Below are 22,364 nucleotides of genomic sequence, written 5' to 3'. Positions count from 1 at the left end.
TCTTGAGATTTTTTTTTTTTCTAGAAGTCCTCATTTATTTATTTTTACCGTTTTGACAGTAAAAAAAAAAAAAGGCTCATTTTGGAATGTGTGTGTGTGTGTGTGAATGTGTGTGCAGAAAACAGGACATTAACACCTTTTTATAAGTATTTCACTATGAGGATACGTTGGAAAGGTCATGACCTTTCCCTGGGAGGACTGTATACAGCTCACCGGAAAAATACTAAGTGAACACATGTCTGTAGGGTGAATCATCTCTTAGAACATTCTGTGACTTTTCCTCTTAAAGAGTGAAAAGTCGTCAGCGTTCAGCCCCTGGTGTGCCAGCAGCGATTGCAGCGTGCTCCTATTTCTATCTTTGGGATGCAGCATCCCTGTTACCGTTGGGGCCACATGCTATCTTTAGCTAACCCTGGCACCTGAAAGATGAAATCTTCTTTGCCTTCTGCCTGCTCCCTATTTTTCAAGATTAAAGCCATTTCCCCCTCTAGATTAGAATCACTGCTCCTTTTTTTTTTCAGTACTCACACAAATTATTATTATTATTTTTAAAGTTTATTTATTGGTTTTTATTTACTTGAAAAGTAAGGAGATGGAAAACTGGATGAATAAATACTTAGATGCAAAGGAAACATCTTTCATCTGACAGTTCACTCCCCAAATGTCCTCAACACTCAAGACTGGGCCACACTGAAGCTAGGAGGCAGCAGCACCATCCAGGGCTTCCATGTGCGTGGCAGGGACTCAAGTACTTGAGCCCTGGGTGTATGTTAGCAAGAGTCTGCCTTGGAACCAGGTCGGGGCTCTATCCCAGGCATATTTGGAATGTGGGTGGCCCAAGCAGCAGCTTAAGCTGTTGAACGATAATTCCCACTCCCAGATCATTGCTCTTAATTCAACTTTACCATGTGGCTCCTTAATCAGTGTAGCGTGTGTGCAGTATGAAGCCAGGGTGAACCACAGGATGGTTACTAGCCGGAAGTAATTGGGTCTGGCTGGCAACCCTGGGGTTAGTTAAATTCTGCCTTTATTTTTAGAGGAACCTGGATTTTTTCCCCCGTAACAAAGGGTCTAAGTTTTAATTTTTTAAAAAGATTTGTTTATTTTTATTGGAAAGGCAGATAAACAGAGGGAAGGAGAGACAGAAAGATCTTTCATCCTTTGGTTCACTCCCCAAGTGGATACAACTACTGAAGCTAAGCTGATCTGAAGCCAGGTACGTCCTCCGGACTACAAGCAGGGAGTAGATGAGAGGTAAAGTAGCTGGGACATGAACTGGCACCCATATGGGATTCTGGCAGTTGCAAGGTGAGGGCTTAGTCACTAGGCTATCTCACTGGACCCAGAGGGTCTGAGTTTGAGACTCTGTTTGCTCCTTAATTCCAGCTTCGTGCTAATGTATGCCCTCTAAGACAGCAGATGATAATTCAAGTATCATGGACCTGTGCCCTACGCAGGAGTCTGGAACTGAGTTCTAGATTCCTGGCTTTGGTCTGATTCAGTCTTGGCAGCTGTGGGCACTGGGGAAGTAAATCAGAGAGTGGGGAATTTCTCTCACACTGTTTCTGTAGTTCTCTGCCTTTCAAATAAACACGAGTGAAAAGCAAATAATCAAATAAGCAACCCGCCCTAGTAGATCTCTCTCTTGAGAGCATCATTCATTTTGAATTTACCATCTTCATCTGAGGGTTTAAATCTGGTGCAACTGACTTAAGGAAAACTGTATTTGCTGAGCTACGTAGCGTGCAGCTCTGGGGATGCAGAGAACTCCAGGGCACCATGGGCCTTTTAAATCCCCGAGGAAAGCGCAGACACAGAGCCAGGTGCCCAAGGCCGTTGACAGTTTCAGCATTTCAGCTGGTAGCATACCTTTCTGAAGCCAGGTTTCCAGTGGTGGTTTGGATAAAAAGCAGGTATCCTGTGAACAGTCAGCGGGAAGAGGAAGCAGGAACCATAGCATCTGCCTTGTTTTTTTTTTTTTTTTTTAGGTTCAGAAGTTCATGAATGTTCACAGGTATGCGTACTCCGTTAATCACACATTGTGGGTTTTTCAGAAACATATGTTCCTTTTCCAAGTGAACTCCAAATTGTTAGGAAATAATTTATTGTTAAGTTGGATCTATCTAATCATTGGGACTTATTAGCTATTTCATTTTAGGGTGCTAGGAAATATTATTGGTTCAGTTAAGGTGCCATGTGCTGAGTAAGTTTTAGACTTCTGTTCATGATAAAGATGGTTTGTGTGTGTGTTGAATTAAGATGGGCCAAGTATTCTAGTACCCAAAGTCCCCATTGCAAATAAAGATTCAGGTAAACTAAGTGGGTAATCCTTTACGCATTCTTCTTTCTCCTTTCATAATCTTGCATTGTTTATAAAATGATCTACTGGCCATTTAAACATGAACCTGTTCTCTCTCTCTTTTTTTCTTTCAGAGAGTGGGTTAATCGAGCCCCGTCCATTCATTTTTTGAGAGTGTTAATCTGTCTGAGGCTTCTAATGAGGGATCCATGTTATCAGGTGGGCTGACAATTCTTTTTGACTTAGATGAAGAAGAAGTAAAATATTGGGTGTGCTCTTCTTTGAAGTGGATTATGATGATTTTTTTTTCTTTCACAGCTTGATAATTTCTAAATTCAAGAAGTATCTCACATTCTATTTGAGAACTTTTGAAAGCAGTGATTTAATGGGGACAACAGAACCTATACATTCCTGCCATATGTCCTACGGGAGTAGGTGGATCCAATTCTTGGTGTATGTTTTTATGGTTGCCTGGAGTTTTCAACCAATAGTTCAAGGAGGTGGACAGTTTGTCCACACCATCAAAGTCAGCATGAACATGTGTGTCTTCCTATGGTATAGCATGAGAAAGGCATGCCTTGCAGCTTGAGCAGCTGCTTCAGACTTCAACCCCTTCCTAATTCACAGCCCAAGTATGAGTGAGAGCAGAGCAGGGACCTCCCGTGTATCTCAGAAGAGGCTCTTCACATCAAGAATCTTACTCTTTTCTCACTAGTTAGTTGCATGTGCTGTTCTAGATCCCTACAGCTCTAATGTACACGGGGAATGTCCTGGGATCTTGTCAATGCAGGTTCTGCTCCGGTGTGGTATAAACCGAGGCCTAAGACTCTGTCCGAGTGGGACAAGTTGCCAGGGGTGTCGCTGCTACTGACCCTTTGCACGCTTTGAGCAGCAAGGATTTAGTGCTTCAGCTCTGAGATTGTGAAGGAATGCTTTCCCAGCTCTTCTTCAGGAGTTACTTCTTCCAGCCCCAGGTGGTGGATGGATAGTGGATTGCATAAAGCAGCAGAACTTTAACTTTCCTATGCATCAGAAACACCTGATTGTTGAAGTTTTGCCCTCATAGTTTTTTTTTTTTAATTTGTTTATTTCACTTAAAGTCAGAGTCACAGGGCCTGTCGCAGCAGCCTATTGGCTAAAGTCCTCCCCTTGCATACGCCAGCATCCCATATGGGCACCGATTCCTGTCCCTTGCAGCTCCCTGCTCTGGGAAAGCAGTGGAGGACGGCTCAAACCCTTGGTCCACTGCACCCACGTGGGAGACCAGGAAGATGCTCTTGGTTCCTGGCTTCAGATCGGCTCAGCTGCAGCATTGCGGCCACCTGGGTAGTACACAGTGGACACTGAAGTCATGACCAGGGCCGGGCAGTGAGAAGCCGGTGAGGCCATTGCAACAGAGGAGTGAAAGGCTCAGATGGAAGATTCCATTTGAAAGGCTTTTAATGGGGAGCGTTCACTGAGTGAGCTGCAGAGCCGGCCTGTGGAGAGAGCACCACCGATGCAAATGCCGTCACTGGCTAGGGTAACATAGAGCTGTGCTCACAGCACATATCTTGCACAATACACTCCCTTTGAACAGAGAATACTTTAAAAAAAATCCGGTTATATTATTGGGCTTTATTTTTTAAAAAGGAAAGATCCCAGGGAGTAAGGGCAAGCAAGAGCATCTTCAGGGTGAACTGGGAAATTCCTCTGAATCATGAAGTTCAGAATTACAGAACCCATCTGCTGATCTGCTCCTAATTAAGGAGAAAGACACTGGGGTCAGAAAGGCTACCCAGAAAACCCCGTTGTCACCTAAGCATGCCCTTGAATTTGCTTTTCAGATCACTTAAGAAGCGTGGCTAAGCCCGGTTGCATGCATTCATTGTTGTCACGGATTTTTTCGGTTTTGCGGTCTTGGGCTTGTGCAACCCCATTGGTTGAATCACAACACCAGGAAGCAGAACAATCTCCTGACCTTCCTCCCCTCCCTACCGGAGGAGGAGGGAGAGGGAGTTGGCTCATCTCACACTTGAAGCTCGGGTTTTCCATACACAATGGCGATGTCCTGTGGGAGCCTGAAAGCCTCATCCTCCCTCCCTGTGTTTTCGAGCTGTCCTTCTCAAATGTGCTTGAAAGGGGAGTGACTGGTGTTCTGTGATAGGGAGCCTGCTTAGGGCAGTGGTCCTGGGAAAAGATGGATGCCGCTGCCTGCCTTGGAGACAGGGCACACAGCAGCGGTGTATCAAAGACTGAGAAACTCCTCACATGAAGAATTTGCTAAACTCTGTACAACGCAGCATTTCCCAGCCTGATTTGAACACTGCCCTCTCCCCGCCCCCCCTTTTTTTTGCCATTCCCTCTTCTCTCTTTCTCCTCCTCTTTCTGTGTAGAACACCTAATTTAATTTCCTGCATAAAATGAAAAGACTATTTCTAAGACATAGATTTGGAAACATTGGCCTAGCCTCGTATTGTTAATATTATTGAATAGATAGATGTCTTGTTATGCTAAGCCTTTCAAAGTAACCGTGACTGTGGCCAATCATCTCAACATTGTTTTCTCCCTTGCTGTCTTCTCAACCCCAAGCCTGAAATATACTTCTTCATGTGAACTATTCCAGGTTCTGATCTTTTTCCTTCAACTTGTTTTCTCTGGCTTGGGTATCCTGTCTGCTTTCCTGCATTTCTTAGGTCATCATCCGTAGTCACCTACACTCAGTCTTTCCCAGCTGTCTCCTGTTGATCATAGCTGTCTCCTGTTGATCACAGAACCCCTGTCCTGACATCCAGGTCTTGTTGCCACTGACCTCCAAGGGGGCTTGCAGCTTACACTTTCTCCAGTTCACTGCAAAGCTGTCAGGGAGGGAGGATAAGAGGGGGAAACTCCTTGCTCATCCATTTTTCTCTGGGTTCTATGGTTTGCAAGAAAGAGTTCAAGGTCGGCTCATGTCCAAGTTGTCCCACATGGGGTGACCCCACTGCTCCAGGAATTTTTCTTCCATGGGATAGTGAATCCGCTTTGCTCAGCTGAAGAATACCTGGATATCTTTTTCTGTACAACTTCTACGCAACCTTGGATCTGCTCTTCTCTTTGCTCGGGGTCTGCTTTATTCCCCCCTCTTCTCTCATCTTTACTCAGCAAATCTATCCATCCTGCCAGTCTGCATTCAGAAACCACCTCTGATGAAAGTTTTCTTCAGTTGTCTCAGCAGAAAGTGATGTGTCCCCACTCTGGCCACCCTGGTACTTCCATTCATAAGTTACTTGTGTGCGCATCTTATTCTTTCTCAAGTTTTGGTAATTTGTATCTCCATTTGCCTAAAATTCAGTGAAGTAGACTCCTGTCACCTGTGGGTTTGTATGCTACTCAAAGCCTAGGCAGAGCTTTTTATCTAATAGAAATGGGAAAAAAATATTGTTGAATAGGTATAAAATAGAAGTGGTTTTAAATATTACTTTATTATTTTTTTAATGTATAAATCATCCTACCTTAACTAGAGTTAATGTATACAATATTTGTTTAGGTTCTTTAACCATAGCTCTTCTAGAATGAATAGCATATGAAGTTTCAAATTAGTAAGTGCACATAGGATTATTTTGATATCATTTAAAATAAGATTTATTTAGCTGAAGGACAGAGCTACAGATGGAGAGGATGGAGAGAGAGAGAGAAAGAGAGAGAGAGAGAGCTATATCAGGTAGCTCGCTCCCTAAATGACTATAATAGTCAGAACTGGGCCAGGCCAAAGTCCTGAACCATGAAGGTCTCCCATGCGAGGGTCAGCGGGGCCCAAGCATTGGACCTTCTTCCGCAGCCTCCCCGGCTGCACTGGCAGGGAGTTGGACTACAATTCGAGCTCTAATACAGAATGTTTGTGTCACCTTAACCCACTGCGGCACATTGCTGGCCCAGCGTTCTGTTTAATCATGTTATAAATGTTTCTTCATACTTAATCCCTGCTTGAATTAACGGGCGTGTCCAGTGTTTCCGAAGTCACTTCACACGCCACGAGGAAACCTTGAGAACCTGTGCCCTTCCCCCCGACGCCCCACCTGCCGCTGTCATAGGCGTGAGCACAAGGCTCTCCCGCACGCCCGTGTTCTCTCGTCCTTGAGGCTTTCTCAGAATACAAAGGCTGCCTACTGTTTGTATTTCAAATAACTTCCTGGTGTGAATGTTCAGTCTGCGGAGAGATGACAATGCAGCTTTGATTAAACAGGTGAGGGCCACCTGAACACGCATTGGCCTGCTGGGCCATGCCAACCGGGATAACCCCAAGACACTTACTGCTTGTAGCGTTGGTTCCACGCCAGCCCCTTTCACAGCTGTACCCTCTTCCGCCCTTCTCTCATTGGCTTGTTCAGGGGGACCATGAGAGATGCAATGCAGTGTATACCTATTGGAACTGAATGTGAAGTCCTGGGCTAGAAGACACTGTGCTCAGATTATATTGATACTTGTTTAGAGTATAGGTTTGGTAAGACAAAGTAATCTAATGATTTGAAACAAAAGCCCCGTAGCCTACGTGCTTCATAAAACACATAGTTCATAAAAATGACCTAGGGAGCATGTTGAAGCTCTCACTGTGATGGAGCATATCTGGGTGGGTAAGGTGGAAGTCTGAGTTTCTATACCCTCCCAGGGACTTTTGCTACTATTGCTGTTATTCCAGAAACCACAGCGGCCAAAAACCCACGGGAAGGTCCTGGGAGTTTGGCAATGTGACACTCCTCCAGATCCTGTCAAGAAGGCAAAAAGACTTGCCTTTTTGGGCCCTAATTTGTTTTACATCTGCAGTATTAGAGGGTTGAATGAAAGAGATCGCTAATAGCACCTCCCAACTAACACTGGATGATGTGAAAACATGGGCGTGCAGGCTGTGGTTCCAAGCACAAACTCCTTCGCATGTGCTCTTTTTGAAAAAAGATGTATTTGCCTTTATTTGAAAGTCAGAATTAGAGAGAAGGAAGAGGGAAGTGAGGAGGGGAGAGAGAGACAGAGAGAGCTCTTCCCTTTAGTTGGTTTGCTCCCCAGATGACTGTAGATGGCCGAACCAGGCTAGTCCGGAGCCAGGAGCTTCTGGGTCTCCTGCACAGGTGCAAGGCCCAAGGCCCTGAGCCAACCTCTCCACTGTTTGCCCAGGCCATTGATGAGGAGCTGGATTGGAAGCAGAGCAGCCAGGATCGAACTCAAGCTCATGTGGGATGCCATGGTGCCGACTCCATAAATTCCTTCTCTTACTGTGACCCCTGACTTCTGTATTTGTCTCTAAAGCTTCCATATTTATGCTAGATTGTGAACATTAAATCAACAATTATGAATCTCAGTAAGGAAGTGGTGTGTGATGTGCAGTACTCCCCTGCCCTCATCGCTGACCCATGTTCTGTGGTTTCCGTTTCTGCAGGAAACCCTGCACAGCCTGGGCGGCATTGAGAACCTCGCTCAGGTGAGGCTCCTTTGGCGTTGGCTGGTCTGTTCTCTCTGCCTCCGTGGCACGCTCTGGCCAGCGATCAAGCAGCTACATGACGACAGTAGGTGGTTTCCTGTTTGAGCAGTGTGAAGGTGAAACACAATATTCCTAGCAGGGAGGGACAGTTTATTCTGGATAACTGTGTCCTGGGCCCCCAGCCCGCTGAAACCAAAAGGCGCTATAAAAGGCCCCCTGTCTCTAGTTAGAAACGCCGAAGGATAGGTGTTGGCTGGCAGATTTTCAAGTGCTTGGCGTCATACACATCAGCACGCAGGGGAGAAAAAAGAAAACGATTGCAAAGATGTTCAGAACATCTTCCACACGGAGTAAAGAGCTATGCTCATTAATAAGGAAATGACAAAGTGAGGAATGATTTTGACTTTATTTTTCTATTTGGTAACTGTTGAAGGAGAATAACTGGGTGAAGCTCAAAGGCTTGGGTTTCTTAATGCAGTAACAGAACTTCTGAGTGTGTCATTGAGTTGACACAGCCCAGTCTCCTAAAACATGTCATGTGTGTGGAAAGAAAGATTTTCATAATAAACTTGCGGATCTACAAATTCATTCTGAATGAATGGAAGGTTAAGTTTAATGGGAACTTAGCATCAAGGGTGTTTTATTACATGCTCATTCTGGGGAAATTGATTCATGTCTAATTTTTGTTTTTAAGGCTCAGTTTTAAATTACTTGCTATTTATTGTATTTCAGTGAAAACAGTGTTTCACAAGACTATGTTGTAAAGGACCTACTTATCCACTTTTCTTTTTGAAGATTGATTTGTTTACTTGCAAGCCACAGCTACAGCCAGAGAGAGAGAAACATTTTCCATCTGCCTGCTCACTTGCTAAATGTCCACTGTAGCCAGTGCTGGGTCAGGATGAAGCCAAGAACTTCACCCAGATCTCCCACATTGTTGCAGGGTCCAAAAAACTTGGGCCACCCTCTGCTGCCTTTCCAGGCATGTTTGCAGGGAGCTGGATAGGAGGCGAAACAGCCAGGACACAAATCAGTTCCCGTATAGGGTGCCAGCATTGTAGGTGGCAGCTGCACCCACTCTCCCCATGATGCCAACCCTATGTTTATTCAACTTGGAGTTCCGTTACACTCTCAGAAGTTGGATGTTTATCTCTGGCCCTGTTTCTTATCCCAGCCAGTCACCCAGTGGGAAGTGATCAATCCACCTGTGCCTATTTTATTTTCATTATTTGTCCCGGGTGCATAACAGCTAGGTATAGCTTTGGATATTGTAACACATAAGGTCAATAAAATATACACAGTGCATTATAAAAAATGATACCTGGAGTCACGCTGGAGAAAATCGCTGCTCATCTTCGTTCACTTACAAGTCATCTTGGTGATTTGGGGGACTTCATGTTGTCTTTTACATGGTCTCTCCATCAGTTTCAGGGCTTGGGAAGGGAGGGGGAGAATGCAGACAGGCAACCACCTGCTCTGCTTGAGCTAGGCTGGTCCAGAAGGAGCACTATTATTTGGTGGATTTAGTTCGCCACCTACAGTTCCTTCTAGGAACTGCAAGTCTTGTCGCTTGTTAGCTGTCCGCGCCCACTGTCTGACCAACTTGTTCATGTGGCCCTTTGCAGTACATGGAGATGGCAGCCAACGAGTACCTGGGCTACGCAGAAGAGCAGCACAGCGTGGATAAGCTGGTCAACATGACATGTAAGCATTGTCGTCGTCGGCGACAAGGCCACCTTTGTGACCTTGGTAGAATACGCAGTGTGGCGTTTGCTGCAGAGGAAGATGAACTTGGCTGTTTGGGTTTGTTCTCATACACCTTTGGGATGTCGGGAGCCCGGTGCCAATTGTTATAATCAGCGGCAAGAAATACCCAGAAGAAAAGCTTGTAACTTACAAATGTTGCCTGGAAAAGCACATTCGTTACAGTGTAAGAAAGGCTTCCAATTTAATCAGCACAGCTTTAATACATATAATTTTTGCATCTTTGAAGTGCCGGAGAATATTCAGTTTCCCTGTACAAGATTGGGTTCATCACAGTTCCCGCTTCATAGTACCCTGAGGTAGTACCCAGAGGTACTCACCTGCTCTCCCTCCAGGAAGGGTGAGCTGCATACTTCCTGGTATAGTGGGAGAGGCTGGCATCTTCACTGTGTGGGCACAGACTGGTCCAGAGGCTCTAGGAGCAGCACACCTGTGCCTATGCCAGAGGAGCAACAGTCGCAGCAAGCCCCAGGCCCCAGGGACATCTCTCTGAGGATGCCTTTTTCCCTCAACTGTGGAACCTTGCTGGGTCCATCCTGCTGGGTGGCTTTCCCCCCTGTTGAAGAACAGGCCTCGCTTTGAACTTGAAAATGATGGGAAGGGCCTGGCTAACTTTGAGCCAAAAGCGAGAGTTGTCCTTGCTGTACTCCATGAACTCACTAATGTTATAAAGCAAGCCCTAGTTCAACCTGAGCGGGGGAGGTATCGGGCTGTGCTTGGGCTGCGTGTGTTCTAGGTTTCTATGTCTCAGCCAGAGCCAGGGTTCTAGCAGGAACCCATGCCTTGTAACTCCAGATACTTCTTTGAATCATTTCCTTCCTTTATAGATATTTTTCAAAAGCTTGCTGCTGTCAGAGACCAGAGGGAGTGGGTCACCAGCAGCGGAGCCCACAAGGTGAGTGGTCCCTGAAGGAGCGTGCTCCAGTCCCATGCGCACGGGCTCACACACCTGAGCCTGTGCAGTCACGACCCTGACCTGCTAGCCAGGTCTCAGGTGGGGAATCTATGTACATTCTGTACCGGTCCAAGGAGTAAAGGAAAATAAAGGTTTGGGAAATTAATTTTTTTCTCTGGGAAATTTAGTTAGTGCCAAATTTATGGGTTAATTTACTTTCTACTTAAAAAAAAAACCTTCAGCTATATATAAAATCTAGCACTAGGTATGTGTTTATAAATAAAAATAAACAAATAAAAGATATATATGTGTGTGTGTGTGTACACATAGATTCTAGATGTCCTGTGCAGTTGCACTAGTTTGAGCCACATGCAATTGCCACTGCTTGCAAATCTAAAATGGTTGAGTACAGGTGTGTTCCTAGGATTCAGACTCATGGCTGAGGTAATCTTATATTACAAGCAGATGTCTTCAGCTTTTAAGATGAACAGATGTAGATTTAATTAAAACAAACTCAATCGAGCCTGATTGGCTGGTATCCACGTGGGACTTAGTTTGAGTTCTCTTTGCCGTGCCTATGGGCGCATGGCCATCCTGCACTGTAGCATCATATACAGCTCGTGACCCAGGGCAGGAGCGTATAAGCCAATAACAGGTGCACAGTGTTCATGTCAGCAGCCTTCTGTTGCACTGATCAAGACAACATTTGAAATCATTTATTCTTATTTGGTTGTAGGGGCGGGGAAGTGGGTAGGTATCCACTGACGCTGCCCTCCCTGCACACCTGCTGTTGTGTTGGGCCAGGCTGGGAGCTCTCCTGGGGTCTTCCCGCTAGGCTGATGGACACACACCAACTTAAGCTTGTCATCTGCTGCCCCTTTCACGTGTTGTCTTGATTGCAAAGGAACTGTAGTCACTGGAGTTCATACTAGTAGTACAATTATTTGAAATTAAAAGCAACAACCAAAAAAGTAAAATTACAGAGGGGGAAAATGGCATGTAACGGATGCCTAGAACATCAAAAGGTGTCAGTAGCTGTTGGCGAAGCTGCAGTTCTGACCCGGAGTGTGCGTAAGTGGTGTGTGAAGAGGTCTATGGGGGGTGGGAAGACTTTGAGTTCCGAAGCCATAGAGAGCAGACTTCGGGTGAATGGGAACCGAGGGCAGCTGCCCTGAGGAGCTCTGGCTGATGTTGCGCCTAGTCACGTGCTTGGGATAATACACGGGAGACCTGATGGGTTCCTTCCACAGCGCTGGCAAATCTGTGGGAAGCATTGCAATACTCGGTGCTGGTACTGGGGTGTTGGTGTGTCTCGCCTCAGCTTGGGCAGGGGGAGAAAGCTTCAGTTGTGGCAGTCTGAGAAACAGTTTAATGATTTGGAAATTGCCTTGCACAAGGCCTGCCTCAGAGAAAGCTGTGTGTGGATGACCGATGGCCACCAGTGTTAGAACTGATGCTTCTCCCTGGGGAGAGGTCAGAAGCGGCAGAGCAGGATTCCCAGGGATGTGTGACAAGCAGGTTGTCGTGTGATGGTCCCTGGGCTACAGGGAGGCACTCTCCAAAACACAGTGTCCTGAGCAAAGAACTAAACTAAAGGTATATCTGTTTTTAAAAAATGCCTTTTAAAGGTAAACTCTTCAGCTGGTGTTTTTTTTGTGGCGCAGTGGGTGAGTCACTGCCTGTGACACCAGGATCCCACATGAGCACCAGTTGGAAGCCCAGCATCGGTTTGAATCCTGGCTGTTCCACTTTCTGTCCAACTCTGTCCTAGAGCTCCTGGGAGAGCAACAGAAGATGACCCAACGGCTTGCTTCCCTGGAGTCCGGGCTTCCTGGCTTGTGCCTGGCCCAGCGCTACAACACTGGAGACAAGCAGCAGCTGACAGATCTCTCCCTCGTGTCTCTCTCTTTCTCCTCTCTACTCTGCCTTTCAAATAATAATAATAATAATAATAATAAAATCTTTAAAAGTAAACCTCTATACTAACCACAAAAAAAGAAGAAAGAACCTTACATGTGTTTCTTGTTTTTGTTTTCACAGATACTTTAAAATATTGAGCAAAATGAAAGTTCAACTTCTTTGATCTTTAGAAGCAAACATTATACCGCTCAAGAAGCTTGCAGTGCACGTGTGATGAAACTTTGTTTTCTTTCGCTTTTCAGACTTTGGTAAATCTACTCAGTGCCCGAGACACAAATGTCCTCCTGGGTGCCCTTCTGGCTCTAGCAAGCTTAGCAGAAAGGTAAGTGAATTTTACCATATTTTCCTGTCCAGCTGCAGACTAATTCAGGGTGGGGCAATAGAGGTCAGTTGATTTTCTACCTACCTAGTTCACGTGATTAAAAAATAAACATGAAATAACACTTGTGTATTAAAGAGGATTTGGATGGAAAGCGTTGTTTTAAAATGCAAGTTAGAGAGGCAAATGACGGTTGAATGTTTTCTGTTTCCATCTGGCCTGAAATATTTCAAGAAAAGATGTTAAGTATATGTTTCAGGCAATAAGTGGGTCAGTGTGTTTTGGTAAATAACATGATTTTTTTTTTCTAAAAAAAAAAACCCACCTCTTCTTTGAGATGTAGTTAAAGCCAAGATATTAACTAAGTGGTTATAGTAAGCTGTGCTTTTACTAACATGTTCCAATTTGTAGTCCAGAATGTAGGGAAAAGATAAGTGAACTCAACATTGTGGAAAATCTGTTGATGATTCTACATGAATACGACCTGCTTTCCAAAAGGTAGGGGCTGCTCACAGGGGGAAAAAGACAATGTCTTCTGTTACATGTGAGCACTTATTATCTCTCTCATACTGTTTTTGTTGTGAATTGAACGCTGTGAGTCAGCTTGGCATTTATTTGCTGTTTAAGTTTACATAAAGAATCTAGAGCAAAGAGGTATACTGCTTTATCTTTCACTCCACATCACTTTTAGGTGAATGTTACGATTGTGTTGTTAATGTTTTTGCTTAATGCATTTATTTGCATCTGTGCTTTTAGGTTAAAAAAAAGATAAGGTTGCTTTATTCTGTGTAGTTACAAATTGTGCGTGGAGTACGTGATTGGCTTTCAAAAATTCATTTTGCTTAAGGTGCCAACATAAATAAAACTGACTCCTGACTCATATTGTGGTCACTTATTATAGCTCTAAAATTGAATCTGACACAAAAAAAAATGGATTTGTTTTCATTTAGATTGCATATTGCTCAAAAGAAGAGCTATTTCGAAGCAAATCGTTGTTAGGTTGTATTGTGTTTCGAGTTCTAATCTACACCACTTGCTAATCTAGTGTAAAATGCTTTAAGTTTCTGAAGATGGAAGGAAGATAGAAAACCAGCCCTGACACTTAATAGTAAATCCTTTGGGGCTCTCCTTTCACTCTCACTTCAAGCTTTTGTGGGAGTGTTAAATACAGACGGGAGTCTGCTCCCTTCTCTGAACTTACTCAACAAGCAAGGCGCCATGGTGTTCCAGGGGTTGGAAAATCAAAGGCGGTCCACACGTGAAGCTGTAATGTAGGGTGGAGTCGGACAGGTCAATCACGTTTCAGTGTGGGGATTTGAATGGGGCAGCCGGTGGATTCACAGGGCATTTGCAAAGGAGAGAGCAGGGCCCACTCAGTTAGTGGAGGTGCCATGCCAGCATCCCTGGAAGAAACAGGGGACGGGTCAGTGGAGGGAGGGAACAAGTAAAATGAGAATATGCTCTCATGCCAAGGCATGAGTTTGGGTGTGTTAGAGGATGGTATATGGTGGGCACAGCTGCAGGGGACTGGAGAATGTGCCAAAAGGGGAGGGCAGCTGGGACATGAGCAAGCATCCGTATGGGGTTCCGGGGCATGCAAGGTGAGGATTTTAGCCACTGAGCCATTGTGCCAGGCCCTGATCTGTTTCATCCTTTGGTAGCGTGGGATAGTTCGCGCTGGACTACTCTGAACCACAGCACTTTGACATTTACCAGGAGGGTCTTATTTTCACAACTGCAGTCTAAGTTCCTGAGAACCAGAATAAGGCCATTTGCTTATTTAGCTTCAGCAATGCTAGTCCCAGAGTTTGTAGTTGGGTGTGTACCTGCTGATCGGTAGGCTTCTGGTGAGCCCAATAAAGGTGCCATAAGGGTGTAACTTAGAAGTGTGGCCAGCAAACTACTACCTGAAGGCTCCATTGGGCCTGTGTCGCGTGTCTCCGTAAATACAGATGTGTTGTAACACAGGTGTGCCCATTCGCTTTTGTGTGCTGTTTGCGGTAGCTTTCCTGCTGTCTTGGTATAACCGAGTAGCCGTGACAGAGGTTGTAAAGCCAACAAACAAACAAACAAACACACAAAAACACTTGACTGTGATGTGGCTCTTGACCGAAAGCCTGTGTCGACCCGAGACGTAGAAGATGTCAGTGTTGCGTTGCATGCAGTGGGAAAGCCACCTGCTGGTGACGCTGTGGATCTCTGCCTGTCCCACCGTGCCCGCGCCCTTCCAGGCTGACGGCGGAGCTGCTGCGCCTGCTGTGTGCAGAGCCCCAGGTGAAGGAGCAGGTGAAGCTCTACGAGGGCATCCCCGTCCTGCTGAGCCTGCTGCACTCCGACCACCTGAAGCTGCTCTGGAGTGTCGTGTGGATCCTGGTGCAGGTGTGCGAGGACCCCGAGACCAGCGTGGAGATCCGTGTGTGGGGAGGCATCAAACAGCTCCTGCACCTTCTGCGAGGGTGAGTCGGAGTCGGGTCTCCTTAATGTTGTTTACGTTGTTGAGAGAGATGCATACTCTCGTGGTCCCCTGGTCAGGGCGGGGAGGTTCAGGCATGGAGGAAAGTGGCTGGGATATTTTCTTTTTCTTTTTCTTTCTTCCTTCTTCTTCTTTCCATAGGGGAGGAGGCTGCTCTTTGCTGTCAAACGCTAGCAGCACCTAGGGATGGGGGCTGGCCATCTGTTGATGTTTTAGAGATACCAATGTTTTCTCCCCCACACCGCTTTTTAAAGGCAGAGTTACACACACACACACACACACACACACACACACACACACACACACACACACAGATCTTTCATCTGCTGGTTCACTCTCCCAGTGGCCGCAGCAGCTGGGGCCATGCCAAGCAACCTGGAGATTCTTCTGGGTCTCCCATGTGGATATAGGGGCACAAACATGTGGGCTGTTTTTCACTGCTTCCCCGTGCACATTAGCAGGGAGCTCGATTGGATGTGGAGTAGCCGGATGCTGGCTTTATTGCTGTGTCTCAACGCCCAGTCCATATAATCTAAAAGTAGGATTGCAAGGAGTAAGATTCCAGAGATATCCTTATTCATGAGCATGGGGAATAGTTTTATTGTTAACTTGCTAAAATCGTTTCAAATAGAAATTCTTTGAAAGTATGTTGCAAAGCAACTACTATTTTTTTTAATGAAATATCGAGTAAGAATATAGATTTTCTTTTGGTCTCATCTGTGGGAAAATTCAATTACTCAAGAAAGCATAATTCAACCCTGTAGATGCTGAATCAGAGTTAAAAATAAATATGGCTGTGTGAAAGGGATCGTGTGTATGATCAGTAATATAGACATAAAGTCCATTCTATTAAAAATTTTAATATAACCAGATGTTACCAAATCAGTATTAAGATTTTGTACCTTTTATCAGGGAACGTTTCGAAGCATGAGGGCAGAGCCAAGCTGTAGCTTTGCTCATGGTTTCTGCCATTGCTGGAACAAAGGAGACATTTGCAGACCACGGATGATCTGTCTGCTTTAACGAAATCCACATAAAAATGCCAAGTACTCTTTTCCTAAAAAAAGTTATTTTATGTATTTGAGAAGCAGAGGCTATTTTAAGAGAAAGAGGGGGTGTCAGAGAGGTCTCGCATCCACTGACGCACTCCACGGAGACCCACGGGGACCAGGGCTGGATCAGAAAGCGGGACCTGGATGCTCCGTCGGGGGTCCCACGTGGGAGGAAGGACCCGAGACCTTGAGCCATCTCGTGCTCCCTCCTGGATTGTGTATTAGTGGGAGTCTGGAATTAGAAATGGAGACAGAGTTCCAATCCAGGCATTTCAATGTGGCAAGTCAGTGTGTCTGCTCAGCCCAGCACCTGCTCCTCCATTGTTTTAAGATACAAATGATAAATCTTTGAAATATACTGTGACATAGTGAACTAGCCCTTAGGTCAAAGTAATTGCAGTTGCTAAATAAATAAGTATTTTTTGCTTGAAGTTGTAGAATTTTGATGGTGATAATGATGACTGATTATAGATTACTTAGGAATGACAATCAGACCTATTACAACAGCTGAGGTTTGCCCTAACAGAAAGTAAGCTATTGTTTAAAAAGATTTATTTATTTTTATATCAGATATGATATTTTATGTCAGATATACAGAGAAGAGGAGAGACAGAGGGGAAGATCTTCCATTCATTGATTCACTTCCCAAGTGGCCACAACTGCCAGCTGAGGTGACCGAAGCCAAGAGCCAAGAACCTCTTTCTGGTCTTCCACATGGCTGCAGGGTCCCAAGGCTTTCGGCTGTCCTCGACTGCTTTCCCAGGCCACAAGCAGGGAGCTAGATGGGAAGTGGGGCTGCCAGGACATGGACCGGCACCCATATGGGATCCCAGCAAGGACTTTAGCCACTAGGCTACTGCGTTGGGCCTGAAAGTAGCTATTTTTAATGATAAAAATTCTACGATCACTTAGCAATACTTCAGTGAAGAAAAACTGCCTTTTTCTTTTAGAGTTAAGTCTAGCATAATGTACTGTTTTTCTCTGTTGTTTCAGTTTTATTTATTCATAACAGAAAAAAATATTTCATGTTGAAGGTGTTGCTTTGCAACTTGTTTCCATGCGTTAGTGTTGGAAAGCGCTTCCTTGGGAATATGACACTAGTTAACCCTTATTCAGTGTTAAGTATGTTTCTAGAACTTAGAGGGAATTTATGACCCCAGCTGGGTAAACACTGATCAGTTCACAGCTTGCACCTGTGCTTGGGCTGCCTGGAACGGTCCTGGGGTGGGGGCTGCCAGGTAGCCTGGTGGCTTGAGTATGAATAGTCAGTATTGTCAGGGCGGCGTTTAGAGAGCCTGCCCATGCCCCATCATCCGCAGTCCTCAGTCAGTGGAAGTCCCCAGAGGGCTCCAAGCTCTTGGTAAGTCGGAGAGATTCCCTACCGTTCGAGTTGGAAGACAATGTAATTGACTGATAAGATCGCCAAATTGTGACCCTCTTTAAGCTCCTGCCCGTAGCCGTTGAAGGAGGGATACTAGTGGACCCAAATGATCAGGGATAGAAATCAAGACGATCCCATCTGTGTTACATTTGGCACATTCAGATAGAGCTGTGGGCATAAAACACAAAGAAGTGGGGGGCCAGCGTTGTCGTATAGCAGGCTAAATACTTGCTACACCAGCATCCTATATGGGTACCAGCCCGAGTCCCAGCTGTTCCATTTCCGATCCAGCTCCCTATTAATGACCTGGGAAAGCAGTGGAGGATGGCCCATGGCCTTGGGGACCCTGCGCTCATGTGGGAGACTCAGAAGAAGCTCCTGGCTCTGGTTTCAGACTGGCCCAGCTCTGGCCGTCGCAGCTATTTGGGGAGTGTCCTCTGTCTTTCAAATTAATTAATTAATTAATCTTAAAAACACAAGTGAAAAGACTGATTTAAAGCAAGAGAATAAAGCAGACCAAGGGCACTTGAGAAGTTCATATATTGTAGAAGACAGTGAACTAGGGACACAGAAAAACAAATGCCGTATTTTATCAAACACAGTAAGCAGAACCTGAGTTCGTGAAATGAGATGAATGAAGAGATAATAAGACAATGGGTAGGGTAGGAGATTGTAGCGTAAAAATTACAAGGGCTGATTAACATCCACAGGACTGCGGAGTTAAACAGGATGTCAGAACATCACCAAGAGTACTGAAAGAGAGAAGGTGGAAAAATTATATAGAATGCAGAGAAAAACCCAACAATTCGAGGAAATGAAGGCGATTAGGAAGTAAAAGGCGAGGCTTGTACAGCAGTTGTCAACTCATAGATAATTGAGATCAGAGAGAGAGAGAGAGACAAAAAAAATGAATGGTATTGTAGAAAAGAGAATTTTACAGAAAAAGGAAGTTGAGAACAATAAAGACTGAGATGTATTCCTGTGAGTTGAGTGGAACAGAAGAAAGTTCGCAAAGGGAGTGGGCTGGGGAGAGCACGGAAAGGGCGGTCCCTTGCAGAAACAGGGGACAGCCGTGAGAGAGAGACAGGAGTGAATGCTACCACACTCCACACGCAAACATCTCATTGCAAGGAAAGTGAGACAGTGCAGATAATGCAGGAGAAAAGACTGAACCCAAAGGAAAGCTGATTTGTGGATTTACCTTGCTTTTTCAGAGACAGAAATTTTGTTTCTGATCGCTCCTCCCTCGGAAGCTTGTCCAGTGCAAACGCGGCAGGCCGGATCCAGCAGCTTCATTTGTCCGAAGACTTAAGCCCTCGGGAAATACAAGAAAACATCTTCTCTCTCCAAGCAGGTATTCATGCTATGTGACCATGGCTTATATTGTGATGCTATGCAATTTGTTATGTTGTGTTACGCCTCTCTGTTTTAAAATGAGGACGGTAAAGTCAATTAGGTATTTCTAATAAGTTTGCAAAAATGTCGCGTTAAACCCATACGGTTGCCATAAGCCAGTGCTGTGTTTGTAGATGAGTTATACAGCAAACTTTCTCTCCTGTTCATGTTCTGAACTCATTGAAAAGTTAACCTGGAAGTCTGATATAAAGAAAGAGAATAATAGGACAGGCATTTGATCCAGAGCTTACAATGCCCGTTAGGACAATGAGGTCGCATAGGATCCTGGCGCTGGTTACTGATTTAGTTTCCGGGTAACACTCTGGGGGACAGCAATGATGGCTGAAGAAGCTGGCCAGAGAAAAGTGCTGTCCTGGGTTGAAGGAATAACAGCGATGCCTGTGTGAAGTTTTCTTTTTGGTGGGCTACATCAAACAGGTACACAGAGGCACCTGGTGCTTGGGACAGGAAGGGCCACAGTTCAGCGTGAGGGCTTTTGACTAAGCTGGTGTCTGGTGGCTACCCTAAGGCAGGGAGTAGAGTAGACCTTCACCAGTGTGGGCCACTGAAGGCCAGGGAGAGCTGAGGGGGCGAAGGAGGGCTGGGGGAGTGAGAGGCAGGAGCAGGCAGTCGCTCTTCCCCCCCTCACCCTGTCCTCTTGAAGCCTGGAGGTGCTTCCTCAAGACAAGGGAGTTGGACCCTCTGGATGCTCTTCCTGCTCATTCCAAAGGCCCCTGTCTCGCCACAGTGCTCGTGTGGGGAGTTTCCTGGATGAAGGTTCCCTGGTACCTGTAGGAGCCTGGCGCAGAGCTGCCACTCTCTCTGGCACTCCTCGAAGAGTGGGTGAGGGTGGCAGTGACAGGGTTCAGAGAGCAGTGACTGGCATGTGGGGTTACAGGAGACACCAAGTCCTCAAAGGGACACAGGGGAGCCTTGGGCTGGAGCGAGCAGAGAGAGCCCCAGTGGTCCTCTGGGGGGGCGCGGCTTCAGAATACATAGACTTGACATATCTTATTGAGTTGTACACCTAACATGTATTTGCTTTACATGGTTTATTTAATATCTAAGTTAAAAGGAAGAAAGAAAAAGATAAGGAGTTAAGAATAAGGAGTGAATTTGACCCCACCCACTTTGGCGGCCACATGGTTTTGGGCATTTTTTCCCCAAGATTTGTTTTATTTGTTTGAATGATAAAGTTACAGATTCAGAGTCTGTCTGTCTGTCTCTCTCTCTCTCTCTCACACACACACACCACACCACACACATGTTTTCCATCTGCTGGTTCACTCCCCAGATGGCCACAATAGCTATGGCTTGATCAGGCCAGAGCCAGGGACCAGGAGCCATCCTCTGCTGCTTCCCAGGGAACATTATCAGGGAGCTGGATTGGAAGAAGAGCAACCTGGACTCAAACCGGTGCCCATATGGGTTGCTGGCACTACTGGCAGTGGCTTAGCATACTACACCATGGTGCTAACCCTTGGACAAGTTCTTTAACATCTATGAGTCTTATTTAATTTTAAGTTTAATTTTGAGAAGGGTAAGAGTGCATGCGTGAGAAGAGAGAGATATTATTTCCCATCTTCTGATTCACTCTCAGAAACCCCTCACTGGCCAGGGGTGGGCCCTGAATCTGGGAGCCAGGAATTCAATCCAGTCCTTCCATGTGGGGTGACAGGGATCCAGTTATTCAGGCCGTCACTGCCTCTTCCCGGGCAGGAGCCAGGACTGGGACTGAAACCCAGACACCCTAACAATGGCAGATCTGAGCTTTGCAAGCAGCAGTGTGACTGCCTGGTCACAGGCCTGCCCCCAAGCCTCAGTTTTGGCCAGTGTGATGGTGAGCACAGCGGCATGGTCAGAGAGCTCCGGTGAGAGGTACCTGAGGACATCCCTGGCACCTTCAGCGCAGTCTGCACGCACAGCAGGGACTCAGCTGTATAGTGTTATCTATAACAGGCACTGCCTGCTGCAATGTCTGGCATGTGTCTGGGTGGGCGAGGTGCAGAATGCCACCAGCTGCTGCCACGGTGGCCATTGGAGGCTGGAGGGATAAAACTCAAGCTGTGGGACTTAATACATGGAGTACATGGAGTGCGTGGAGTGCAACGGAGTGCAATGTCAGGAATCACTCCTGTGGCGCGCTGGGCGAGCGGGGGAATCAGTGCTTCCGGAGGGGGCACCTTGCTGACAATCCCCCTGCCGCGTCAGAGTATTGCTCTGGGGACGGACTGGGCTCACTGCGCACTTGACCTTTCTCGTTGCAGCCTGCTGCGCTGCCCTCACGGAGCTCGTGCTCAACGACACCAACGCCCACCAGGTGGTCCAGGTGAGAACAATTAAAATACATCCAAATTTCACTCCCAAATACATAAATTGCTGAAAGTTCGCAAGCATTCAGAGCACCTGTGGCAGATGTCCCGTGGGAAGCTCAGTGGATCGGGGTGGCTGTTGGGCGGGGGGATTTGGAATGAACTCGATTGAGGTTCATTTTCTGGCATCACCTCTTACTGGCTCAGCTCCTGGGAAAAGCGACTCAGTATCACTCGTTTTCCCAAACTGGGAAGCTAGAAGCTAATCGCACAACAGCTGCGAACATTATATGGCGCAAGGCAGGTAATGTCCCGTGGGGTCACGAGGTCCACAGGTGACACTGCAGGGGCCAGTACATCATATATTTCATACTTGCTAGGAATAATCCAGACCGATTTGTTTTCTTTCCTCCATTTGTTTTCTTTCCTCCATTTCCCTGTTCGTTATAATTGCCCTGAAATGCCTTGAAATCTGGTTTTGATTGCTTTGGCTTCGTTTTTGTTGTTTGAGATGACTTTAGCTTTTTGAAGTTTCTTCTGCTTCCATATGACTTTAGATTGGAGAAGAATGTTCCTGGTATTTTGGGGTGGATCACACTGAATCTGAATTGCATGGGCAGAACGGGCGTTTTGATGATAATGCTTCTTGCATTCCATGAACGTGGAGGATTCTTCCCATTTCTTACTGTGCGTCAACTTCTATTTCTTTACCCAGTAATCAGCCGAAAGAAATCTGGGCAGATTCCATATAAATTTACCTGCTTTCCTAACTGTAGACTTGACTCTTCACAGACAACCGACCTGTTGGGAAAGGTGGTGGTTATCATTAGTAAACTATTACATTGTCATTGTTGGTATTGCTACATTTATTTAAATGCTAAAATGAACATTTCCTTGGTATAATTCATTTTTGACAGTCTGGACCGTCTTTGTGCTTCCGTGTCTCCACGGCACGGTCACTCGTCACTGGTAACTCAGCTCCTTTATTCTTCCAGGAAAATGGCGTGTATACAATTGCAAAATTAATTTTACCAAATCAGCAAAAGAATGGAGCAAAAACGAATCTCTTACAGGTAATAAACACGTCCCCTGTGCTTCAATATCAAGTTAATGAACTCTGGGG

General features: G+C 45.8%; 1 protein-coding gene across 4 annotated transcripts in view; it reads left to right on the top strand.

Moving 5' to 3' along the window:
* NEK10 (NIMA related kinase 10) overlaps window positions 1–22,364 on the top strand; it is a 144,191-nt gene that overhangs the window by 13,483 nt on the left and 108,344 nt on the right. For all 4 annotated transcript variants that reach the window (XM_040965365.1, XM_040965358.1, XM_040965349.1 and 1 more), the window contains exons 5-14: window positions 2,434–2,518; window positions 7,689–7,730; window positions 9,356–9,434; window positions 10,322–10,389; window positions 12,552–12,631; window positions 13,040–13,126; window positions 14,860–15,084; window positions 18,749–18,888; window positions 21,197–21,258; window positions 22,237–22,314. In XM_040965365.1, coding sequence (XP_040821299.1) covers window positions 2,434–2,518; window positions 7,689–7,730; window positions 9,356–9,434; window positions 10,322–10,389; window positions 12,552–12,631; window positions 13,040–13,126; window positions 14,860–15,084; window positions 18,749–18,888; window positions 21,197–21,258; window positions 22,237–22,314 — 946 coding nt within the window. The remainder of the gene's footprint in view (window positions 1–2,433; window positions 2,519–7,688; window positions 7,731–9,355; window positions 9,435–10,321; window positions 10,390–12,551; window positions 12,632–13,039; window positions 13,127–14,859; window positions 15,085–18,748; window positions 18,889–21,196; window positions 21,259–22,236; window positions 22,315–22,364) is intronic.

The sequence above is a fragment of the Ochotona curzoniae genome, unplaced genomic scaffold (assembly GCF_017591425.1).
Source record: "Ochotona curzoniae isolate NIBS_2020 unplaced genomic scaffold, NIBS_Ocur_1.0 contig_1302, whole genome shotgun sequence".
Lineage (NCBI taxonomy): Eukaryota > Metazoa > Chordata > Mammalia > Lagomorpha > Ochotonidae > Ochotona > Ochotona curzoniae.
Note: the sequence above shows the minus strand (reverse complement) of the source record. Positions and strands in the feature narration are given on the sequence as shown.